General features: G+C 38.3%; 1 protein-coding gene across 22 annotated transcripts in view; it reads left to right on the top strand.

The window, feature by feature from the left end:
- The window catches only part of scrib (scribble planar cell polarity protein), a 107578-nt gene that overhangs the window by 61273 nt on the left and 19611 nt on the right, over positions 1 to 26694 (top strand). For 11 of the 22 annotated variants that reach the window (XM_048184759.1, XM_048184760.1, XM_048184756.1 and 8 more), the window contains exons 10-31: positions 1726 to 1925; positions 2073 to 2239; positions 2697 to 2827; positions 2928 to 3056; positions 3490 to 3666; positions 3923 to 4351; positions 6568 to 6630; positions 10181 to 10270; positions 10359 to 10436; positions 10536 to 10865; positions 12358 to 12438; positions 14841 to 15083; positions 15863 to 15973; positions 17837 to 18013; positions 19588 to 19704; positions 19817 to 20005; positions 20125 to 20244; positions 20328 to 20384; positions 20974 to 21030; positions 21284 to 21364; positions 25176 to 25571; positions 26431 to 26502. In XM_048184759.1, the coding sequence (XP_048040716.1) occupies positions 1726 to 1925; positions 2073 to 2239; positions 2697 to 2827; positions 2928 to 3056; positions 3490 to 3666; positions 3923 to 4351; positions 6568 to 6630; positions 10181 to 10270; positions 10359 to 10436; positions 10536 to 10865; positions 12358 to 12438; positions 14841 to 15083; positions 15863 to 15973; positions 17837 to 18013; positions 19588 to 19704; positions 19817 to 20005; positions 20125 to 20244; positions 20328 to 20384; positions 20974 to 21030; positions 21284 to 21364; positions 25176 to 25571; positions 26431 to 26502 (3495 nt within the window). The remainder of the gene's footprint in view (positions 1 to 1725; positions 1926 to 2072; positions 2240 to 2696; positions 2828 to 2927; positions 3057 to 3489; positions 3667 to 3922; positions 4352 to 6567; positions 6631 to 10180; positions 10271 to 10358; positions 10437 to 10535; positions 10866 to 12357; positions 12439 to 14840; positions 15084 to 15862; positions 15974 to 17836; positions 18014 to 19587; positions 19705 to 19816; positions 20006 to 20124; positions 20245 to 20327; positions 20385 to 20973; positions 21031 to 21283; positions 21365 to 25175; positions 25572 to 26430; positions 26503 to 26694) is intronic. The other 11 variants (XM_048184769.1, XM_048184765.1, XM_048184764.1 and 8 more) reach the window with 6 other exon arrangements.

Raw genomic sequence — 26694 nt, 5'->3', positions numbered from 1 at the left:
ATTGAGAGAACAAGATAACTATTAATTGCAATCCATTTATATCAGTTTGTTTACAGGGATGTAAACTTGGATCTAAAATAAGTAATTTGGGTGATTTGTGTTCTAATTTTTTGGAAATAAGTATATATTTATTTATTTATTGCCATAGCAACCTAGTTGTCTGGAATTTTTCTTGGTGAGCTCATCCACAATTGACTATGCACGGTTACTTCCTGGTTGTCATTAAGCCAGCTTGGGCATTTATGGTGAAGCGGCAGAGTAGCATTTATTTGTGCATATATCAGCCATTTCCTGTAATAGTTTTTCTCTTAGTTTCGCTTTTGAATAAATATTAAACATTATAAAATAGCTAGGTTTAAAAATACATTTTGTCAAAGTGAAGTACTCACAAAATCTCTTGAAAAACAATAACTTTTCTTGTGAATGAATACACAAAGCGAGCACCGCGCTTTCCCTTTGTAATCACAGCAGCTGTCAGTCAGTGCAGCGCAAGATCAATGATTTTGGCACTTGTGAAAACTCACATTTTATTTAATGAATCTAACTAACTATGAATCTGCGCAATAAATATTTAATCAATGAAAAACATGAGATACTTTTAGATTTTCAAATATGTTTGGTGTGATAAGTACAGACACACTTGCGAGTCTCATGTAACCCAGGCAGCGCCCGCGGGGCTGCAGCTTTCAGAGCACATGAGACACTCGTGCAATCGAGCAGATGAGAGAGACAGAGACAGCTTCATGGAGCGATTTTCACAAACCCTCTGTGAGAAAACGTTAATATAGTGTGAAAAGTCTTCTACAATATCAGTATTGCTCACGTGATTGCATGAACACAGTTTTTTGAACAAAGTTTTTTAAATTAGTTGATCACCTGATATGACGTTACACACACACACACACACACACACACACACACACACACACACACACACACACACACACGAGTTGACGAGCCGCGCCTCTTAAAGGGGCCATGACTTAATTTCTTTCAAAGATGTATTCAAGCAAATTTTTAATCTTCTGAATGAAGATAACATTATGATAAAATGTTTAAATAAACCTTGAAATATAACAACATAAATTACAATTATTATGTATTGGTAGGTTAACTAGTAAGCCACTATAATTGAATAATCAGAAAATAATAGATATTCAATGACTAAACTTGTAGATACTTGCAGCTACTTTGTAACAAATATAAGTACAATGTAAAAGCATGTACGCAATAATTAAATGATAAATTTAAATATTAGTACTTAGTTGTTTAAGACACCTAATATAAAGTGGGGCCAAAAAATAATAGATAGAAAAATTAATAGATCCATCGAACCTCAAAACAATTGTTTGTTACAGCTCTAAATGCAAGAAGTCCTTTCTTTCTTTCTTTCTTTATTTATTCGTGGCGGGGCCACCGTTAAAACACGGAACAGACATGTGCGTTTGACTCTTTTTCCTCAGGTTGCCCATCAAGGCAACATCAAAGTTCTTTTTAGAACTTTATTTTCTAGTTTTACTCACATTGAATGGGTTCCATAAAAACAACAATGTGTATGTGGACAACTGAAGTAAACTAAAAACTTGCAAATGAGTAATCACAATTGATCCTAAAGGAGTCAACAATATTAGCACTACCACAGTATCAAATTTCAAGAAAAAGCAGGCGTATCAGAGCAGAGCATACAGCTTTGTGAAAATGTCCTTGTGCCATTTTCTCTTTCAGTCCCTCCCTCGCTCACTTGGGAAGCTGAAGAAGTTGACCAACTTGAATGTGGACCGAAACCGCTTGAGCAGCGTCCCAGCAGAGCTGGGGGGATGTGTCAGCTTGAACGTGCTCTCCCTTAGAGATAACCGCTTGGGAAAGCTACCTGCTGAGCTCGCCAACGCCACAGAATTACACGTGCTGGACGTGGCAGGCAACAGGTGAAAATTACGTTCTGTATAAGAAATCTTGTCTAAGACTCTTTATCACAGGTTTTGGATGTGAGAAGGTCAGAGTGACCGTAATAGTTGCTACCAACTGTGTGTTTCATGCATTGAAGTTTCTCTGTCTATCGCTCTCTGTTGCAGGTTGCAGAACTTGCCATTCGCATTGGCCAATCTGAACCTGAAGGCCATGTGGCTGGCGGAGAACCAGTCTCAGCCCATGCTGAAATTCCAGACAGAGGATGATGAGCGGACTGGGGAAAAAGTTCTCACCTGCTACCTGCTGCCCCAGCAACCCTCATCAAGCCTTGGTAAGATGCTCCGCCATCCTCATGTATGGAGCTGTCATGCAGGTTATAGTCACACACCCATAGTAGCGTCACATAACCAGATCTTTAACTAAACAGTGTGACTAAAGTGCCTAGCCCATATTGCAGCTTATTCTAGCCAAGAACCGCTCAGGAACAGACCATTTGACTGAAAAATTCATTTTAATAATGGTGTGGTAGTCTCGAAGATCAGTTACACAGAATTGTTCTCTGATAATAAATACAGATTTTTTCATAGCTTGAATACCTGTCAGGTTCTAGACATTTTTAAATGCAACCAATCAGATTAGAGCAAGAAGTACTTGTTTGAAAAGGTGCATTGAATATCAGTAAAAAGGACTGTGGGTAGTCCATGGCCATGCTGTCTAAAATTGAGACTACATCCATACTGAGTCCATGACACACATCATATTATAATATTCTGTAACATACTTTGCAGAGAATCTGTTGGACAGGAGCGCTGATGAAACCTGGCCCACAGACACTAATTTGAACAGGGTATCAGTCATTCAGTTCCGGGATGACTCCAAACACGAAGAGGAAGATGAGGAGACTGCGGCAGAGAGGAGGGTGAGCGTGAAAATGTGTACAAGATGTTTATAATTTCTGAACCGCTGTTTACATGAAATTGTGTGCCTGTGCTAATATTCTTGATGTATATGTGAACCAGCAGGGTCTTCAAAGGAGAGCCACACCACATCCTAGTGAGTTAAAGGTGATGAAGAATGTCATTGAAGCCAGAAGAAATGAGGCATATACAGCCAAACCAGATGAGGAACTGGAGTCCCCGGACTCTCAGGTAAAAGCAAACAAAGACACAATTATTTAATTTAATTTTACTTTATTTTATTAGGGGTTCAAAGGTGCTTTTATCAGTTTCCATCACTTTGAGTGGAAATAAATGCATAGAACCAATTATAGCACACTGACAATATACCATATTTTCCGGAATATTTATCAACAGAGATGAGTCTCGACTTATGTAATGCCATTAACGTCACACACACATAGAATCTCTTGTTTCTCTTCCCTCACGTATCACACTCTTTTTCCCCGGGTAATAATAAATTAGGGAATCGTTCAAGATGCCAGACATGAAAAAATATTGTGATTAAATGTATTATTTAAATACATTTGAATTTTCTATTACATACAAACTGTTTAATAATTATTATTTAAATATTAGATACAAACTGTCCAGTTATTACTATTGATATGATTGTTTTCCACAGGAGAAGCGGTTGAGTGGGCTGTCCAATCAAAGTCATGATTCTCAGGCTTCCAGTAGCACCACCTCGGCCACTTCTCAGGATGAGAAGCGGGGTATAAACAGTACAGGGATGGAACTTAATAATGGACAGGGTCAAGAGGAGGAGGAGCTAGATGAGATGGAGGTGGAGTATTCTGAGGTGAGCTGCATCATTACTGTTCATGTATGCGAATGTCTAAGTATGTTCAATACATCCTGCATATAACTATGAACTCTGTTGTTCAGGTGCAAACTACTGTATTGATTACATTTAAGTTTGTGTGAATACGTTAATTTCTTCTGTAAAAGATTTTGTATTTGGTTTGTTTTTTTTTTTGATGGTGAGCAATAATAATCCTGTCACTACGTTGGTAAGTTAGAAAAGCATTTTCACAGAACAGTTTTTCCATTCGCAGCCTACTGTGCACTTTGCCGAAGAGCCCATCATCCGTGGTGGTGATGATGAGGAAGATGAGAATGAAGATGATGATGAAGACGCTGAAAGGAGCGATGAGGACTCCCGAACGCCCCCTTTTCCTGCCGAGAAACAGCGGCTCATACGTAAAGACACACCACACTACAAAAAGCACTTCAAGATCACCAAGCTGCCCAAACCCGAGACTGTCGCCGCCCTGCTGCAAGGATACAGTCATGACGGCCTGTCACCTACTGCTCACACCCCTGAGGACGAAAGGGATGGTGATGTGGAGGAGGAGGAGGAGGAGGAAGACGAAGAGGAAGAGGGAGGAGTAATAGTCAATACTCCATTCCAGCACAGACTAGAAACTGCTGAGTTAGAAGACAGTAGGCTGAGTCAGATGAACTCATCCCTGCAGCCAGTGAAGGTAAGAAGGGCTCAATTCTTGAGGGGTTGGTGGGGGAAATCTTGGTTACCTCATTGAAAGTGTATAGACAGGTTGCTTATGAAATCAGTTTATATTGTCTTAGGGTTTATGCAGTTGAGGTGATTAATATTCACATGCTCACAACATCTCAGTTCAGAGGCCGAATTGTTTCAGCCCAAAATGTACAAAATACAGTTCTAAACGTTGAGACCGCTAGTGTAAATGTGTCCGTTTTACATTTTTCTAATTTAATACAATTTATTTAATTTCAAATTATATTAACAGCGGAACAATTTTAGTTACATTACCGTTCAAAACTTTAAGATTTTGTAATGTTTTTGAAAGAAGTATTTTATGATCACAGGCTGTAAATACAGTAAACAGTAATATTATAAAACATTATTACAATTTAAAATAACTGTTTTCTATTTTAAACCAATTTATTCCTGTGATGGCAAAGCTGAATTTTCTGCAGCTATTACTCCTCAAACCTTTTGCACGAAACATTGAAAAATTATTAGAAAATTTCAAAGACATTGTCTTTGGTTTGTGCTCATTTTGCTTTAATGATAGGAGCACTAAAGTCTAAAACACAGATTTTCAGTTGTAGTCCCATGTTTTTGTACCCTGCTCTATATATATATATATATATATATATTTTATTTATTTATTTTTTTTTTTTTTTCATGTCATCCATTTTATCTGTATCGTAGTCATCATGTCATTGGAATGAACATTGGTAGCATGCAAAAAGTATGACAAGAATATGTTTTGCCTGAATGATACATGCTTGTTTTATGTGTTTTGATGACCTCTGCCCCTGGTCTGATTTGAAAGGACGAAACCTCAAATGAAAAAGCTTCTCCTTGTTTTGCCCTACCCTTTGTCTATGTTTAGCTCCTCCTCCACAGCTTGACTCCGCTCCATTGAGCACTGCTTTTGCTTCTCATCATCATTTGCTGTCTTTGCTGCCTGGGGGAATCAGTGCACACTGCCTTCTTTGCCCACCCTTCCACAATTGTCTGTGTGCTGATTATTTTAAATTATCCCTGAGCTTCACTTCAATGGAATAATCAATTTTTTTATTATTATTATTTATTATTATATAGGTGTCATGTAGAATTATGCAGACTCCCATTGGTCCAAATACATATTCAAAGTTTGAAACCAAGTTCTGTATATATCTGGTTCAAAATATTCTGACCGGGGTCAAGAACTCAGAGAGAGAATGTGTGTGTGTGTGTGTGTGTGTGTGTGTGTGTGTGTGTGTGGTCTCCAAGACTGGATGGCTGAGTGGCTAAGGAATGCTTGCACAGGGCTTGTCTGTGCATGTTTTCAGTTTGAAAAAAATTTAGTTTGCTTCTCCTTTGTGAATATTGACATTTATGTGGATCTGGGTAATTGCTTTAAATCTGTGTTTCATAGCACTGACTCACTAATGATTTGTCAGGGGTTGATACTGACAACCTGTAAATCTGGTTGCTTCACCCAAACAGTGGGCTTTTAGTTTTCCCTGTCAAGTCTTTTTAAATTTCCTGCTAAACATTTTAGACTTGCTTTGTAAAGTGTGATATGGCTGTAATGGTCTTTTTTTAATTGCAATATTAAGCTTTTTTACAGATATTCTTAGCAACCTTTTGCAAGTAGATATTAGCTGTGCATTTCATGAGCTGAATCATCTTGCCAAATACAGTCTAAGAACTGGGAACTGTGATATGCTTTTAAAGCAGCAGTTCAAAAAAGGTATATCAAAATCTTAAAATTTATAGAAATTGTAAAATCGTGTAGTTAATTGGCATTACAAACCCTGTTTTCCATTTTTGAAAATTTACAGCCAATTAAAGTGAAATATGTACCTCTCTAATCATTAATGGCTCTTCTGTTGTCGTTTATAATACAATGATTTCTCCCTACTGAGACAGCTCATTAAGCGTGTAGGTCAGTGTTGTTTGCTGTGTATATATATGTGGTGGTTTGGAAGCGCCCTGTCTTTCTGTGGGTGTGTGCTGCCCTGCCTAGGTGTGTGTGTTTGGTGGTGTGTGTGTCATTCAGTCAGCTGTGTGAATGTTTGTTTGTTTTATTTCAATTTCCAGTCATACAGCTTCTGTTTTGTTTTGTTTTGTTTTGTTTTGTTTTTTATTTGTTTTGTTTTTTTTGTTTTATTTTTTTTGGCCTGACTAATCTGCATGCCCTCTCGCTGGTTCCTGTCCTAACAGGGGGTGTCATTTGATCAAGTCAATAATCTGCTGATTGAGCCTGCTCGAATTGAGGAGGAAGAGGTCTGTACCTACTCTCTTTCCGCCCAAACTCCCACTCTCTTCCTCATTCTCTCTCTCTCTCTCTCTCTCTCTCTCTCTCTCTCTCTCTCAATTATTCATTAATTCACTCATCATTCACCTGCAGTTCAGGGAATCACGACCCACCATAAAATTCTTTCATTAATCCAAACCTGATGGCTAGGGAAATGCTAACTAACACTAACTTATCACCACTGTAATGGATCTTAGTGATTGGAGAAGAAAACATTGTCATGGTGCTTCTGTTAGCTGAAGATAGTTAATAAATGTTCTAGGTTGAGTGCATTTACAAGCTCTGTCAACTGTATCTGTGCCATTCTGTCATTTACCACAGTAAATAATTTGGCCTTGTTCTTTAGTTTGTAATAACAAACAGAAATAACGGAATACTGTGTGAGTCTATAGACAAACAAAGCCATTTTCTGTGGTAATCGAAAACCGTTATATGGATTTTTTTATCTTAAGAATTGGCCTTAAACTTTCAAGAAATATTTTCCCCTTCCATGTTTTTTTTCTCCAAACTAGGTTCCATTATTGTCTGCCTGCTTCTGTTTTTCTGTCATTTTCTTGTTTTTCTTCCCTCTTTTCCACCGCCAACCCCTCTGTCAGGCTCTTCCACCAAGGAGCAAGGAGCATACATGAGCTAGTGGAAACATTTATTGATTTATTTACTTTTGCAGCATCATATTGCGAGTGTCTCTGTCTTGTCTGATTTTAAATGAACAAGACCCACAAAAGTAGTTGTTTACAGTTCTATAATGAAATAATTTACATTTGTTACTTGCTATATCAAAATATATGTACGATTGATGTTCCGGAAGCCCCTAAAATTTGTCATTCTGTAGTTGCTTATGAAACAGATGGTGTGAGATTTGCTTATTCTTCAAAAACAAACCAGACAAATTATCGTTTGTTTCTTTTTCACAGTGCTATATAAAAAGATGTGAATACTACGAATATCCCATTTTACGTTATGCTAATATTGAATTTCATCATAAAATCCTTGATACCCTCTCTGAGATTTAGGACAGTTATGTGGACAATGAATAGTACTTACATTTTTAAAAAGTAATTCCAGACCCAGTGCCAGTGTAAGATAAGTGACCATCAGCCATAACACTAGACCGAATAAGATGATTACTTTGCACTGAAGTTGAGCATTTTATTTATACTAGTCGAACACATGGTTTCACATGATTTCATTGAACAAGAACATCATTCTGTCTTCTTCACTTCAGTTTTTTTCCCCAATCTACACACTCACTATGCCCACTTTGCATGGCTGCTGCTGTAGAATCAACCACATCTAGTCCATCACACAAAACATCTCACCACCCCTCACATTCATTTTGTGGCCATTGGGTAATTCACGGTGTGACTGTTTGGTGACGTGTGCCCTCACTTAATCAGTCAATACAAAGTCGTTTTTTGATTAAATTGTCATCAATTTTACTGTTGATATTAGTTTTTCATGTTCCTGTTATATCATGATGACATTATCAAAAAAGGACAAATAACTATAAATTGAATTGGCTTCAGCCTTCTTTTTTAGGCCATGAATCTTTGCCAGTAAGTTGTTCAATGACAATTAGACTTGAACTAGATGTGGAGCCATCATTTTACCATTAATCTACAAAACTTGAATCAATACAAGTTTTGAGAGAGGTGATGTTTAAACCTGAGCATGTGTTTTATATATAGTCAAACAGATCCTTAGTGCCCTGTTCCAGCAACATTGGCCTCCTCTCCTTGATTATGTTATTCATTTTATATACACTACCGTTCAAAACTTTGGAGTCAGTATGATTTTTATTATTATTATTATTATTTAAAAGAAATTTATTATTTTGCACAAGGATGCATTAAATTGATCAAAAGTGACCGTAAAGACATTTATAATGTTACAAAAAAAAATTATCTTTCAAATATATGCTGTTCTTTTGAACTTCCTATTCATCAAAGAATTCTGGAAAAAATATCCATAAAAATATTAGGCAGCACAACTGTTTTCAACATTAGTCAACATTTAAAAATTGTCGTCTTAATAATCATTTATTACTTTACATGCACAATCAAGCTTAAAGGGATAGTTCACCCAAAAATGAAAATTTGATGTTTATCTGCTTACCCCCAGCGCATCCAAGATGTAGGTGACTTTGTTTCTTCAGTAGAACACAAATGATGATTTTTAACTCCAACCGTTGCAGTCTGTCAGTCTTATAATGCGTGTCTATGGTAACACAATTTATAAGAGTCAATAAACATGCACAGACAAATCCAAATTAAACCCTGCGGCTCGTGGCGACACATTGATGTCCTAAGACACGAAACGATCGGTTTGTGCGAGAAACCGAACAGTATTTATATAATTTTTTACCTCTAATACACCACTATGTCCAACTGCGTTCAGCACTCGGTTAGTGAGGTCTGATCGCGCTTTCTCACACAAACCTATCGTTTCGTGTCTTAGGACATCAATGTGCCGTCACGAACCGCAGGGTTTAATTTGGATTTGTCTGTGTTTGTTGTTTGTTTATTGACTCTTATAAATTGTGTTACCATTGACACACATTATACGGCTGACAAACGACAACGGTTGGAGTTAAAAATCATAATTTGTGTTCTACTGAAGAAACAAAGTCACCAACATCTTGGATGCGCTGGGGGTAAGCAGATAAACATCAAATTTTCATTTTTGGGTGAACTATCCCTTTAAGCAGACTTGCATGACTTTCAGGTTGTCAGCTTAGTAAACAAAAGATGTGAATGTAAACAAACATTCTATATAAAATATATCGATATATATATTTTTGCAAACTGTGCAATTTGAGTAAAGGCTGGAATACATGACATTTCCCAAGATTTTTGCCTCAATTTACAGTCTGAACGAGTTGATGCTAGTTGCCGAATGTCATCCAGTCTGCAGATTTGAACTGACATATTTCACAGAAAATCACATAGTGTATGATGGTCACAGACTCCAGTTTTTAAGCTTCAGACTATAATGCCAACTAGTTGGAGGATATCAAATATGTTTGATATTTTGAGCCAATTTTAGAATGCATATTGTTTTCAAATTTATTACTTAAATAAATCAAAAAAGTCAAACTAATTAAACTCGATATTTCTCTTATTAAAAGAGTTTCTGTGCTTCTGATTTGTTTTTCAAATTGTTTGTTAAAAGTATATATGAATTTGAATAGATTGTTCAATGATCCTTGAACTTGTGTTCAATTGCTATTGTATGTAAATGAATGCAACATGAAAAAAATCAAGGAAAGAAGGCTGCTGGTTGGGACAATATATTTGATCTGTCTGAACATGGATGCATTCTTATTCACACATTAGAGAGATTTCCTCTCTAAACAAGCATGCACTGCATGAACGCTTCATTTTTTTGTTTTTGTTGGGTTTTTTATGCTCTGTGAGTCAACTCATGCATACCCTAGCAAATGTCTTGTGAGATGCATTTTGTAGGTTTTTGTTCTTTGCACTTTTCTGTAAATTTCTGATCTTTCTACTTCATCTGTAGCTGACCCTGTCCATCCTGAGGCAGACTGGTGGGTTAGGCATCAGCATAGCAGGGGGGAAAGGATCTACGCCCTATAAGGGCGATGATGAGGTACATTTTAATGGGCTTTCATGCAATAGATTCATTTCAGTGAATGTGTTGTCAGTTTGTTTTAATGTACTGCACATACCCTTTTCAGGGTATTTTCATTTCTAGAGTGTCAGAAGAAGGCCCTGCAGCTCGTGCTGGGGTCAAAGTGGGAGACAAACTTCTTGAGGTGAACATCTGTTATGATTTTCTCCTTTGAGTTTCCCCATACAAAACCAGTCATTCATGCTGCTTTAAGTCCTCCATCTTTGTATTCATCTGGTCTCAGGTGAACGGAGTAGACCTGCACGGAGCGGAGCATCACACAGCTGTCGAGGCCTTGCGTAACTCGGGGGCAGCCGTGTCTATGACCGTTCTGCGGGAACGCATGGTGGAACCAGAGAACGCCATCACCACCACGCCGTTGCGACCAGAGGATGATTATTTCCCCCGGGAGAGACGGTCCAGTGGGCTGCCTTTCCTCTTGGACCCTGCCTCACCTGCTGTTAGCACTGGACCTTCACAGCGACTAGCCACTTGTCTGATCCGCAACGATAAAGGTTTAGGTTTCAGCATTGCTGGAGGGAAAGGGTCAACCCCGTACCGAGTAGGAGACACGGTAAAAACAAGACCCTGTTCCAGATACACTTGCGACTTGCCTTGTAGTAAATATTTTATGGTGTGATCATTGCATTGGTGTCAGGTTGTTTTATCTCAGTGTTTGTTTACGGACCGCATGGCAGGTCTTCCGCTCTGTCCGTATGTTTTACATATTTAACAGAAATGTATGGACTGCATAAGCCTCTGTATAGCGTTCATCACCTCTAGGAAGGCTGACTGAGGCTGCAATGATTAGAATTACAGGGACTGACACCCGATAGGGCTGATAGATTAGAGGATGGCAGGGGATGAAGTATTTTTGGATCTCCGCTGCAGACACACATCATACCACCCTCGATCTTTCTGACACACGGCCTCATTTTTGCACCACTTTCACGAAGGAGACAGTCACACATTAGCACATGCACACACTCTAGGCTGAGTAATTGTAAGTCCTGTTTTTGTCCTTCTGCTTGACATTTGTGCTCTCTTTTACTAACAAGTATATGTCACCAACTTGTCTGTTTGCTACATTGAGTTTTCGGCATGCAGTGTTCTGATCACACTTCTAGAGAACATACTGTGAAAGTGCTGACAAAGGCGGTGTATCAGTTTACTTATTAGTTGTCTTTGAAGAATCAAGTGGCCTTGAAGGTCGTAAATAGTTATTTTGATACCGCATAGTCTAAATTACATTTTTGGAGTTTTAAATAACACTTTCCTTGACTATATAATCGGCTGTTAAAAACAAGGCAGGTAATTTTAAGCTAAGGTCAGCAGGATATTTTCTGCTTTAGAGGCATGTGGCATTGCAGCACACTGACTAGCTCTTAACAGCTGTACTGGAGAGCTGAATTATAAGTCACTAGCTGCAGTATAGCCCTGCAAGTGATGTTAGCACTGTTACTTCTAGACTATGATCTGTTTGAATTTTTTGTGAATGTACAAACAGTAAATTCGCTGCTCTGCCTCAATAAATAGGTTCATTTATAGCTCATTTTCATTACTTTGTGAGAATTTGGATGTTTCCATACACTACCGTTCAAGAAATGAATATTATTTAGCATGGATGCATTATATTGATCAAAAGTAACAGTAAAGACATTTCTAATGTTGCAAAATATTTCTATATTAAATAAATGCTGTTCTTTTGAACTTTCTATTCATCAAAGAATCTAGAAATATCATCTTTTTTCACAAAAATATTAAGCAGCACAACTGTTTTCAACATTGATAATAATAAGAACTGGTTTTTGAGCAGCAAATCAGAATGATTTCTGAAGGATCATATGACTGAAGACGAGTAATGAATGCTGAAAATTCAGCTTTATCACAGGACTAAATTACATTTTAAAATGTAGTAAAATAGAAAAGTTCATTTAAATGGTAATGTTTTTACTGTATTTTTGATCAAATAAATGCAGCTTCAGTGAGCACAAGAGACTTCTTTCAAAAACATTGAAAAGTTGATATTACTGTTGACTTGACTGTTCTCCTGCTTTTTTCCTCAGGGAATCTTCATCTCTCGTATTGCTGAAGGAGGAGCTGCTCATAGAGACAACGTCCTGCACGTGGGAGACAGGGTCATATCAGTGAGTCCATCCATCCCTCTCTCTCTCTCTCTAGTTAGTGTAGTTTATCGACTTATTTTATTTTACAGTTAAAAGAGTAGTTCACTCAAAATAAATGTCACAATTTACTCACCTTCATGTAATTTAAAAACTTACATTTGTCTGAATTTGTTCCTTAGAAAACAAAAGGAGACGTTTAGCACATTTTTGAGGCTGTTGTTTTCCATACAAAAAGTGAATGGTTACCATTGTCTGTCAAGCTCCAAAAATGACAAACAAGCACCGTGAAAGTGATCTATACAAGTCATGCTGTATTTTAAGTCCTCTGAAGCCATGTGATAGCTTTGTGTGAGAAAAAGACTAATTTACGCAGCCCTCAAATCTCATTCATGTTCGTGTATATTAAAACGTGGCACAAGAAGACATGTCACCTCAAAAATTATGGGGTGTTGGATCTTGTGATGCACCAGATCTGAATATGAGCAAGAATATGACTTAATTTGGATCTGTTGTTCACACAAAGCTATTGTATGGTTTTGGAATAAAGCAAACAAATTATATGGACTATATTTGATGGTACTTTTATGCTTATTTTTCTGAGCTTATGAGTCACCATTCTCTTTCACTGTATGGAAAATTATAGTGTGAACACTTACAAAGTTCCTTTTTTGTGTGTTTTACTATACCTTTTAATAATAGATTTTTTTTGGTCCTGGGTATCATGAATAAAGTTCAGCTCACTGCATGGGTCAGTTAGTCAGAGTTAGTTGCAGCAGAGTGGAACTGAGTGGTCTTCTGGTGTTTTACTGTGCTGTACGCCATAACTTTTCTGCTTCACAACATGAAATTGTCACTGTGTAATTTTAGTAACCTTGCTTGTATTACTACTCAGCATTATGACAATTATAATCCCAACTGTTTTGTCTCACTTGAGCCCTCTCTTTATTTCGAGATTTTGCTGCTTCACCCTCTGTCCTTGCATGGGTTTTCACTAACACACTTCTTGCCTGCTTGGTGTCGGGTGTGGTGATGGGAGGTTTTTGACTTGTTCTGTGGGCCTGCTGTCATGGTAACTGCATGCGTTACCATAGCAGCTGCCGTTCTGTCACCCTGTGGTAAGCGCCGGTACTGAATGGTCAGTGCTGACCTCTGTATGTCACCATGGTGGAACATCTTACTTATAAACAATGTAACCAGAAATCAAAAATAGCCTTTCCTCACATGAAGCATGACAGATTAGGCCACATGCCTTGGCTTTGCCAAGAGAATCTCTCTTTTTTTTTTTTTTTTTTTTTTGTCGAGAGAATCTATAATGTTATGTAGTTTATGTGAAAATGGTGAACAAAGCGGCTTTAAACCGCAGTTCCAACACAACATACCATGCGTCAAGATATGACCCAGATCGTGATTATAGGGCAGGATTTAAAGACTTGAATAAAAATAAGTAATTCTCTAATATGATGAATGAGTAAGTACTTGTACATGCGTAGTTATAATCGAGTTAAGAGCAGGTTTTTATGTAGTCAGGCTACATTCTCTATCTGTCCATGTATAGATGACAATGCATAATCGAATATTTGAAGGATTAAATACAGGTTGTGCATCACCTCTATCTTATGGAGCAACTGCACAATCCCAATGCAAGTTGTAGTTTGATAAGCATGTTAAGATGCTGGGCGAAGCCAAGCTACAATCATTATCCAGATCTGTTAGTCTGGCTTCCCCAAAACCAGACTGGTACTATTTCAGTCAGACTAAAGTGTTTACATGACATGTTAAACAGATGAAATACTGCTTTTGTCCAGATGTATTCAACGTTTTAAAGTGCATGATATCACACTTATTCACAATTGTAATTATAACTCATCTCGGACTAAACTCACTTTTTGTGAGTGAAAGGTCCTCTAATCAAAGTATAAGAGATTTATCTGGAATATGTTTATATATGACAAACTGTAGTAGCGTTTGGAGACCGTTTTCATAAGGCTGCTTTTTTTGCACGTGCTCTAACACACTACGTGATCTTGCTACCTAAAGCATCTCCAGCACTTCCTCTTTCTCCCATTGCACATCCCCTTCTCTTTTCACTTCCCTCGTCAGATGTGTCTCAGTTTGGTTTGATGCATGATTTTTCACTGAGAACCCAGGTTTTTAAAACCAATTCTGTAAGTGAAGTGGAAATCACTTTCCCTTTAAGCCTCTGAATGCATGAGAGAGGGCTTTCACATGATCCAGATCAGTCCAGTATAGGAACATTTTTCCCCCAACTAACAGCTGGAAACTCTTTAACGTTCTTCTAAAATCCTACATACAGCACTTAAAGAGCCAGTAAGACATCACAAGCTCAGCATGAGAGGCTTTCTTCCACTCATTTTGGGCATATTGGCCCTCTCTGACCCTCTGGTGTTTGGCTGTCACTCCAGATCAATGGTGTAGACATGACAGAGGCCAGGCATGACCAGGCAGTAGCGCTGCTTACTGGCACCTCCCCCACCATCACCCTCCTGGTCGATCGGGACCAGGCCAGTGCAGGGGGCGCCTCCCCTCGAACGCGACCTCATTCACCCCCTCCTCCAGAGCCATCTGACTCACCTGAGCAAGAGGAAGGAGACGAGCACCTTGGAAACCATCTCAACTGTCCCATGGAAGATGAATACCCCATTGAGGTGCGAACTCTAACTAAAAGTGTGACAGTGAGTCTGAAGGGAATGTTTGTGTTGATAAATGCTGCTTGCTGTAGTTTAATCTCATAACAGCTTCATTTTGCTGTTTTAATGCCTCGTTCAACAGAGAAAATGGTGCACGGTATGAACATTGCATACTGGATTTATTATGTTAGGATTGTGATTTGGTCTATTGAAATGTACTCTATTGCTTTTGCATTTTATTGATGTTCCCTTGATGTTTTGAAGTTGTGTAGTTGTGTAGAATTGCCTAGAAGATGCGTCTCCATCACAAATAACTGAACATTCAGTTATTTACGCTAAAATATTTACACTGCCATTCAAAAGTTTGGGGCCAGTAATATTTTTCTCTTTTTTCTTTTTGAAAGAAATGTATACTTTTATTCAGCAAGTATGCATTAAATTTTATCAAAAGTAATAGTAAAGACATTGTATAATGTTTTGTATAATGAATTTACATTTTAAAATATATTAAAATACAAAACAATTATTTTAAATTGTAATAAGATTTCACAATATTGTTGTGTTTTACTCTATTTTGGTCAAATAAATGCAGACTTGTTGAGCATAAGAGACATCTTTCATTAAAAAAAAAAAAAAAATCTTGCCAACCCCAAACTTTCGAACAGTATCTTATTATTGATTAATCTCAAAAATTACTTATCACTGCATTCATCAGACCTACTGTAAGCTTAACTTTTTAAACTCGATACATAAAACTTGACTCCTTTTTAATGCATCGGAATTTTCTCTCTGGACAGGAAGTGACGCTGATCAAAGCAGGTGGTCCCCTGGGTTTGAGCATTGTAGGGGGTAGCGACCATGCCAGCCACCCGTTTGGAATTAATGAGCCAGGGGTGTTCATCTCAAAGGTAAATTAAACTTCTTAATGATTATTAACAAGTATCTATTATAATGCAGGTTAACCCTCTGGGGTCTGAGGATTTTTTCTGGAGAAGTTTTGACATGCCCTGACATTTGTGCTTTTTTCAGTTGCTTATAAACATATTAATGGCAAAAGTGTCATTACACTGTATTCAGCACAAACTAGGCTACCATAATATGTGAGCAACATGTATGTACATGTTTGTATTTTTGAGAGAATAACGTTTATGCATGGTTATTGAAAAAACAAAAAACTTAAGTCACTGAAATACGGCGACAAAACAAATACTAAATATGTCTTCACAAGACTTCTGGGTATTGGAGGTTGTAGACTAGAATGCCTGCCTACTCGTTCAAATAAAACAATATATTGATTTAAATTTTGTAAGATACTTTTTGTCAAGAAAGACAATCTTCATGAATAATGCTGTGATTCACACCTGAGAAGACCCACATAATGACCCGCATAATGAGCCCTTTCAATCAGGTAGGCTATGTGACAGGAAACTAGAAAAGAAAAGAGAAAAGAAAAAAAAATTACCTTTCCTGCTTCCAGTCAGTGATATCAACATTATATTCTTTCAAAACGTCCAGTGTGGGCCAGTATCTGGTCACTATGATTCTCAAAAAACCCTCTGTGAGCATGCTGATAACAGGATCATATCAGCTATTGTATTAACGTTAATATAATGTCCACTCTTAACAGAAAACATGATTTTTGTGATCTTATGCATGCATGTATTTTTGCACATCATGTGAAGAAAATTTTGTATAGGCCTATACTTTAAATTACAGTACCAGTCAAAAGATTTGACACATTACTGTTATAATGTTTTTGAAAGAAGTCTTATGCTCATCAAGCCTGCATTTATTTGATCAAAAATACAGAAAAAAACAGCAATACTTTGAAATATTATTACAATTTAAAATAATGTTTTTCTATTTTAATATACTTTAAAATATAATGTATTTCTGTGATGCAAAGCGTCTAAACGTTCATATTACCTCTATGGTATTTTATATATTATATATAGAGCCTAAATGTTAATGTGCAGTTTAATACATTGCTAACACATTTTATTTCATTATATATTACGTATTTCAATCGATTTCTCTCATCTCAGTATAGCAGTATAGTTTGGAAATAGCCATGGCAATTTACTAATGTAAGTTATGTGTAGTGAACGAAACTGCACGTCGATCTGTCCCATTAATTCCCGCTGAGACGCACAAAACTTGCAGGATTCATATTTAAACAGTCTTTTTGCGGTTTAATATTCACAGACACTATATCGCGATTAGAATAAAGAACTTAAAAATAAAGTGAACAGAGCTCATGCTTCGTGGGCGTGGCTGAATTAGTGGATAATGAGCTGACTCGCCAATGTCAATGCCTCTCTTTTCATACAGATTACATAATAAACCTGACAGTTCAACGTTTCTCTAGACATATGTCTCATTTTTGTGTCATTAGTATTCACTAAGTTACAGTTCATTTTCTGAGGACTATCAGAATAGACTTCATTCAGAGAGAGAGACTGCAGCTCGCGAATCATGTTAGTTTTCTTTATTTTGCAAAAAGCACAACGTATTGTTTTTACTGAGTGTACACAAATAAAAGAAGACATTTCACAGATTAGAATTAGTGTAGTGTATAACTCTTAATTGTATGTCCGAAATTGACAGAGTATTTTGAGTCTCTTTCACACTGATATGAAAAAAAGCAAGGTGGTATCGCCGGCGCGACCACTGACTCGAGAGTGTTAATGTCGAAAATGAATGCCGTGATTTTGGTCAGTGAAGCTTGTGTCAGATTAAATGATTTCTGACCTTATTGTGTTTCTGGGTAGGTCATCCCCAATGGCTTGGCCTCTCAGAGTGGACTTCGTGTGGGTGATCGTATCTTGGAGGTGAACGCCATCGACCTGCGACATGCCACACACCAGGAAGCTGTTAGAGCCCTGCTCTCCAACAAACAGGAGATCCGAATGCTTGTGCGCAGAGATCCCTCGCCCCCCGGCATGCAGGTATAACCACATTTGTTATTAGCTGAAGAATGTGAGCTAAAACTACATTATGGCCAGCTGCCGTCAGGTGATTTCTTACAGTCACATCTGTGAAGTTCTCTTGGCTCAGTCAGATCTAACAAATGTCAGACTTGGTCTTTTTTTGAAAATACACCATATTGCCTCCTCATGAGACCAGAAAAAACTTAAATACCCTCTAAAGCGTGGGACACACCAAGTCGGCACCCTTTGGAGCTATTACAGCTTCAACTCTTCTGGGAAGGCTTTCCACAAGGTTTAGGAGTGCGTTTATGGGAATTTTTGACAATTCTTCTAGAAGTGCATTTGTGAGGTCAGGCACTGATGTTGGCGAGAAGGCCTGGCTCGCAGTCTCCGCTCTAATTCATCCTAAAGGTGTTCTGATTGGTTGAGGTCAGGACTTGTGCAGGCCAGTCAAATTCCTCCACATCAAACTCAACCATTCATGTCTTTATGGACCTTGCTTTGTGCACTGGTGCACAGTCATGTTGGAACAGGAAGGGGCCATCCCCAAACTGTTCCCACAAAGTTGGGAGCATGAAATTGTCAAAAATGTCTTGGTATGCTGAAGCATTAAGAGTTCCTTTCACTGGAACTTAGAGGCCAAGCCCAACCCCTGAAAAACAACCCCAAACCATAATCCCCCTCCACCAAACTTTACACTTGGCACAATGCGGTCAGGCAAGTACCGTTCTCCTGGCAACCGCCAAACCCAGACTGAAGGCCACATGAAGTCTGGAAGTCTGTAGCTATTGACTCCAGAAAGTTGGCGACTTCTGTGCACTGTGCGCCTCAGCATGTGCTGACCCCGCTCTGTGATTTTACGTGGCCTACCACTTCGTGGCTGAGTTGCTGTTGTTCCTAATTGCTTCCACTTTATGATACCACTAACAGTTGACCGTAGAATATATAGTAGTGAGGAAATTTTACGAATGGACTTATTGCACAGTTGGCAACCTATCACGGTACCCCGCTTGAGTTCACTGAGCTCCTGAGAGTGACCCATTCTTTCACAAATGTTTGTAGAAGAAGTCTGCATGCCTAGGTGCTCAATTTTATACACCTGTGGCCATGGAAGTGATTGGAACACCTGAATTCAATGATACGGAGGGGTGTCTCGATATATTTGGCAATATAGTGCATACAAACCGTAAACAAAGCAGTGCTTGCTTACCTTCTTGAATATCAATCATGCTGATCACTTCGGCTCATGTTATTATAAAAATATTTGTGTATTCGAATGCTCAGGTAAGATGGCGTAAAATGATAACAGCTTTCCATCTGCGCAGTCTTGACTTCTTTGCTCTCTTTCATTGCTTTCGCTTTTTTTCTCGAGCACTGACTCACTGACTCATTTGCTAAGTTGAACAGCCAATCAGAGTTCTCTCTCACCAACGGCCTGACGCCGATTCAACATGCTGAATCGGCCAAAAAAAGACACCGTCTGACTAGAGTCAACAGTGCAGAACACACTGATATTACTAAGCTGACCAGCGCCCAATGGCCAACCGTTGGTTGGTGTATCCCGGCCTTAAAACATTCCTGTGTCATTGTAGGAGATTGTCATTCACAAGCAGCCTGGAGAAAAGCTAGGCATCAGCATCAGGGGCGGAGCTAAAGGCCATGCAGGAAACCCCTTTGACCCCACAGATGAGGGCATCTTCATTTCCAAGGTAACCATAAAACTTAAACCCTGCAGGATTCTGATAGCAACAAAAGTACTGGTCTGGTTTCCTCCACTACAGTCATGTAAGTCTTTGATTTGTTACTCACTTGTTCTTAAAGGTGAGCTCCAGTGGTGCTGCTGCACGAGACGGCCGACTGCGGGTGGGCATGCGTATTCTTGAGGTGGGCAACAACAGTCTGCTGGGTATGACACACACGGAAGCAGTGAGGGTCTTGCGTGCTTCCGGTGATTCCTTGGTAATGCTTGTGTGTGATGGCTTTGACCCAAGAAACGCTACAGGCATAGAGGTAAACACTTTAACAGGAGAAGAGATCTGCTCTGGCCTGGCTCAAAAATCATTATATAACATTATGTATATACTACTACATATTTTGCATATTTATTTGTAATTGATTTGATTTTTCAGGCATCCCCTGGTGTTATTGCAAACCCGTTTGCAGCTGGTATTGTTCGTAAGAACAGTATGGAGAGCATCTCATCAGTAGACAGAGACCTGAGTCCTGAAGAGATTGACATCATGCAGAAGGTGAGCTCTCTGCATCACACAGAGTAGGAACATCAGTGACATGGATGGAAAAATAACATTCTTCTGTCTGACCTTTCCTGCAGGAAGTAGAGATGGTGAGAGAGACATCCCAGTGGGAACGGGAGGAGATGGAAAAAGTGGTGAGTGGTTTCCTCCCCTTTTGTCATATCAGATTATTATCATAATAAGAATTGCTATTAAAATGATGACCACTTCCAAATCTCTCCTATAACTATAACTAATATTTGTGGCTATGTCCTTTTCTTCTCTTTCTCTTATTTTATGCCCCTCTTTTCCCCCAAACCTTTCTGAATGATCTTGGGTGCTGCTCATTCCAAACATTGCATCTCGTTTCTTCTCAATTCCATTCATCTCCTTCATTAAATATGTTCTCATGTCTTCATGGTTCCCTGATTTTATTTTTCATCCATGACTCTGCGTCACCTAAACCTCATTCCCATCTGTGCAATGGATGTCATCGGAATGTGTGTCTGTCTACATATTTGTGTGGGTAAAATGTGTGTGTGTCTGTGTGTGTCTGTGTGTGTCTGTGTGTGTCTGTCTGTGTCTGTCTGTGTCTGTCTGTGTCTGTCTGTGTCTGTCTGTGTCTGTCTGTGTCTGTCTGTGTCTGTCTGTGTCTGTCTGTGTGTGTCTGTGTGTGATTGGGTAAATTTCACCCCCAACCCCCCGCCCCACTCTCTCCTTATTACCCTCCCTCTTTCGGTAAAGGAGCGTATGCGCTTGGAGCGCGAGGAGGCAACTCGCTTGCTGGAGGAGGAAACTGAGGTGAGGCCTTATGCCCTCCCTGTCTTTACGGCCCACAGTAGGGCTCCAGGAGCGAGAAACAGGACCAGCAGTCACCTTGAACATGGTCAAATGAGTCATGTCTGAACCTCTGAACACTAGAAGCTCTTTAGATCCAGTGTCCTCATACTCAAAGCTTAATGAAAAGTATAAATAAAGTTCAGAAGGTTGTTGAACATGTTCTTTCAGTGAACAAAGATCTTTCAGTGTAATCTTTCTCACGCTTTCTCTACAGAATTTGAGCACTGGACCCCTGAAACTGGACTACAAGACACTGGCGGCTCTGCCTACAACTAGTCTACAGAAAGTTAACAGAGTAAGTGCCTATATGTCATGTTTTTGTAAATAGGCAAGAAAGCATCTAGAAACAAAGTATTTGAAAGACTTAGAAAAACTTTTTTGGACATAAAAGCGAAGAATTTCCAAACAAATGCTTCCTTTATCAAAAGTGCACATACCTACTGGCTGCTGCACATGTCAGTGAAATGAGCCTTTGTCACTGTAGACTAACGCTGACAGGGCTCCAGACTGCGCCTAAAACGGTCGCATTTGCGACTAAAAATATTAATTTGTGAGTGATATTTTTGCTGAGGTCACCATTGGCGACCATACAAATTCATGTTATGACTGTAAAACTTTCATGTTATTTGCATGTTCCGTGACCAGTAGCCTATCGCATCATGCTGTGTTGACGTAATAAAATGAGATGCTGCATGTGAATGTTTTGCTGAGTGCCGAAATATGAACAGGTAGGGAAAAATTTCACACACCAAACAGACGCCAAATAACTAGTGCTGATGAAAGCCAACCGTGTTGTTGCCTCGCGTCGCCTGCGTCAGTGCAAAACAGCTGCGTTTGAACACACCGTTCTGCTCCTGCGTCTATATTCGTCATTCAAAAGGGGAAACCGGCTCTACAGACTGCAGATACACGCACAGTGCATCGCATGTTTTCCGTTTTGAATATCAATCATGCTGATCACTTTCATTATTCCACTCTGCTCATGCTCATCAGATAAATTTAAGGTCATTAAAAGTCTTCAGTGCCTTAAATGGTATAACAAGAGTATTAATGATCATTTTAAGGCGTCTTATATTTTGTGGATGGAAAAACAAATCGTGATGCTCCCCAATGTGATTATTATTAATTTCATGTGAGAAAATAAATGTGAGCACTGCATGTTTTAAAGTCAAAAGATTGCGCTGTTGTGCGTTCTTCAGAGCAGCTCGCATTCACTACTTGGCGCACATTTGTCAACCGATTGCTTGTGAACTAATGCTGATCAATTATCACAAAGTTTACTTTATTAATTTATATTATATTGTGCTATAGCAACGTAATTTTTTAATCTTCATCTGAACTTGAATGAGCAGCAAAAGTAAAGCACAGGCATTTCAAAATAAGAGTCCTGCTGTATTTCAAAGTAATCAAAGTCAAGCAGTATGTATATCAGTTGCCTCTGTTTGTTATTTGGTTACTCAAACCAGATTTGAGATATTTATATATTTCCATATATTTATAGTAAATTGTTGTAGCTTCAGGAAGGAAGGACTAAGAACATTATTTGACATATTATTCAATATAAAGATTTTACTAGTATCAGGGTTATTATAGTTAACTAAAACCATTAAAAACATTTTTTTATTGCTTGAAATAAATGTTAATACTAAAATAAAAATCTATACAAACTAAACAGACATGTTTAAAAACAACAAAATAAAACTAAAAAAAAAAAAAAAAAATTAAAACATAACAAAAAATGAAAGCAGAAAATATAAAAATCTAATTGGATTCAAAATATTAACAAAAACTATAATATTATTAAGTGAAAATAGTGACATTCATTTCCCAGAAAAGTCACAAGATGAAAAAGCTGAAACTGTAAAGGGGAGATATATAAATGCAACAGGATGCAAAACGCCTGTTTTTCCCCCCTTTAGGAGCCAATGGCTCCTTAATGAATTTTTTTGTCTGGAGCCCTGGCTGGGTATTGACACAGATTTTACAATTCGATGCACCTGTGGTAACTGGAACTGGCTGGAATTACAAATACATTTCTCATGACCATACGGAATATGTGTACATTTTTATCTTCTCCTCTGATTTTAATGGAAAAATATGGTCAAAACTTGTGTGGGTCCGCTCATTTCCTCACATGCTTGACTGCTTAGTGGTTTGGTGAATAAATATTGGTCTTTCTGAAACATTATGAGGTCAAGCTTTACATTTGCTTAGTAGTGCTCCTTTTACTAGTAGTGCCAAAGGTGAAGCAGTCTAGCTGCTGGTCATTCCAGCCATACCTCTGACAAAATACAGATTGTATTTGCTGGTGCTTGAGATGGAGTGAGGGGGAGGTGCTGGCCGACAGCTGACAGTAGCTAAAGTTATTTTAAAATGTATGCTCTGAGCTGATTGGCTGAATAGTTTAATGGGTGGGTGTGGCCATTGAGAATGAGGGACTCTTGGAAGCTCTTGACAGTTAAGTTATCTTGAGTCGAGCCTTTTGGAATCAGCTTCTGTCATCTTACTGTGAGTGTACCACTGCTATTACTCTACAACTCCTTAACTTTTCTGTTATTTCTTCCTTACTTCCTTTATTACTTTTTCTTCTTTTTCTTTTTTCTGAGTGTTTTATCTTATTTAGGATTTGATTACTGAAATATTAACAGTATCCATTGGACGTTGAGTTAGCATTAAGTCAGTAAATTGTATTATGCTAATTGCACACAGACATCCCACTAATAGTGATTTATTGCCTTTAGTGATGTTCAGTAAAGATTATAAAATGTGTTGGTGTAATTTGAACTTTGTAATTTTGTTTTTTGATGTTCCTTGATATATTCCTTGCCCCTTTGTTTTAATTTTTAGCCTGTGTCTATTTGCTGGGAATGTATAACCAACATGGCACTAGCAGCTGTTAGCAAAGTCAAGTGAGGCATGGAGAGGGGGTGGACTGCTTTTAGATAGGGAAACACTAGCGCACAGTTTTTTGTGGTATATGAAGAACCATTTAATCACGGCTATTTATAGTTTATACTGTTTTGTAGAGCAATGTCTTTTATCTGCACACGAGCCATTGAATTAAGTTTTTATCTGTATGAGGCCATTAACTGTATGTGATGGTCACAATGTGCCACCTACAGCACCTGTTTGTAAAACTACTTTTGAAGCATTTTTTTCCTGTGATGAGAATCCAGAGAACAGATTTATAACGATTCATAAGGTTCCATACTTACTTGTAATAACGGTTATGTAAATGTTTGTATATTGTGGTTAAGGTTCACTATGTAGAGTTACATGCACAACTTATGATTTATATTAGGTTGTATGTTTGACACTTGAGTCGTCTCTTAAAGCAAGCATTCAGCATTCATGATGGTGAATAAGATTTTAAATTGTGTTTACCTCCCTACAAAGGCAAAATGTAGTAACTACGTCAGCACTGAAATGTTATTTTTAACATTTAAAAAATAATTATTTATAAAACTTAAATGAGAAAGAAATGTTGCATTGGAAATTAACTTGGATAAGTTCAAGTATTAAAAACTAATAAAATGAAAAATACTAAAACTAAAATCAAAAGGAAAGCTGAATTTATAAAAATCAGAGCTAATTCAAAATATTAATAAAAACTATAATATTATATAATTAATACTAAAATAACTGCACTGAAACAGAAAATTAACTCTGAACATAATCTGTCTGTCACAGGGCATATCAAGGCTAAAGTCTATATTAAAGCAGACACACAGCACAGTAGTGCAAATGTTCAGGATTGAGTGACTGTTCACTGTGAGATGTCTCAGGATGATGGGATAGCTGTATTTAGCTCCTCACTCATATGAATTGGCGTGACCGGTAGATGTTTGTGACTTTAGCATGTCTGTGATTCTTCCCAACTCTGCCAGACTAAACCCATCTGCTTCACTCTTTACTGCTTTTCTTTTCTTTTCTTTTCTTTTCTTTTCTTTTCCATTCGCTGTTCTCATTTTTATGTGACGCCATGTCATTTTCCTGTCCCCTTTATGTATCATTGGTTGCTCTGCTCTTTTATTTGTCTTTGTTTCCTTCTCACATTATTTCTCCTTTTTGTCTCTGTCGATCACATTCTCTCTCTCATTCCTCAGTTTTCTCCCTCCTTTGCTGCATTCGTCACAATGGAGGCTGCCATGCCGGCTGGCCCTGTAGATCCCCTGGGTTTTGAGAAAGTCCATGCCTCTATGTACCATGTAGAACCCGTTGCCCTCCCTTCGTCTCCAGTCTGCCCAGCCGCAAGTTCAGCGGCTTTAAAACAGCCCCAAGCCGACACATGGGACCCCCTCCTCCCAGCTCTAGGAGTGCCACAAGAAACTAGCACGGAAGAAGAATGTCTTGTAGACTCCCAGCCAATCTGCTTTAGTGAAAATCCATTCCTTGTGGCTAATCGCAAGAGCAAAGGCTGCCCTCCTGAGGAGCGCATTTTATCAGGGCCACCTGTGGGTTACGGCAGGCATGGGCAGCTGCAACCCTGGTTGTACAGCAAGGCAAGCAGCCTTGAGGAGTGTGTTTTGTGACTGAGTGTGTTTCTGGTCAAGCATGGTGTGTCATCAGTAGCTATTTAGAGTTAACATGCCACCTTAATCGCAAATACCATCCGAAGAGTTGTATATCTGCTTTAGACTTATCAGTGTCCTTGAAAACATCCTTAGGATGTAAAATGCTTTCACAGAAATATACATGTCTATATATACATTTCCTATATTTAGAAATAGGTGAAGCTGAAAATGGAGCAGATACAAAAATGGGACTCTGTACTGTGTATTAACATATGGTCTTCTTGAGGCATTTGAACATTCCCAGAGAGAATGAGAATGCTTTGAATGTGAAATCAACAGGTGCTGAAAAAAGGGGTGAAGGGGTAAGGCCTCTCATCTTAAATACAGACCTGTCACCGGCCATTTACAGGAACATAACACTGTTTTTTTTTTTTTAAAGAAACGTTTCAAATTTACCTTGTTTCTGTAGCATGATATTGTGTTGTAGACACTGTAAAAATGCATTTTTATGGCATCACTGCTTGATTTCAAATGATCTGAGGCACGTAATACAACACATTTGTCATCAAGCTTGTCAAAAGAGCAATACAACAGCTGCAATGTGCAAACCTAATTTAAAACCTAATTAAGACAGCTGTTTATGGTTTGCTGTTGTTACTCTCAAATCAAGATGAACTGCCTCTATAAAACTGCACATGATTATGCTCAATGCACTACTTTGTAATTTGGCAAATTTTGCTTATTGGAAATGGCAGACCTCATCTTGCTTTGTGAAATACTTCACTGACAATGAGAAATTTCTTTCCTGTACTTGTTCTAGTGATGTGTTCCTTTTTTTGTATTTCAGGGTTCACCATCTGAGCCTCACAGGATTGACAGTCCTGTCCGAGATGCTGCCTACTCTCCACACAACTCGCAGGTAAGTCCCTCAAATAGTTTTCACTGGCTTTTCATCATCAGCCCTTTCTTTTCTCATTTGTTTTCATGCGGCTGTCAAAAATTTTCCATAGGGAAGGCTGTATAGATTTGCCAGGTTTAGTTTATTAAGTCTACTTTTTACAGGTCTAGTTAATGTCTTCATTAAGTTAGTATTCTAGTTGATAGCCTATGT

The sequence above is a fragment of the Megalobrama amblycephala genome, linkage group LG3, assembly GCF_018812025.1.
Source record: "Megalobrama amblycephala isolate DHTTF-2021 linkage group LG3, ASM1881202v1, whole genome shotgun sequence".
NCBI classification, from domain to species: Eukaryota; Metazoa; Chordata; class Actinopteri; order Cypriniformes; family Xenocyprididae; genus Megalobrama; species Megalobrama amblycephala.
The sequence above is the reverse complement of the archived record's forward strand: the minus strand, read 5'-3'. Positions and strand labels throughout refer to the sequence as shown.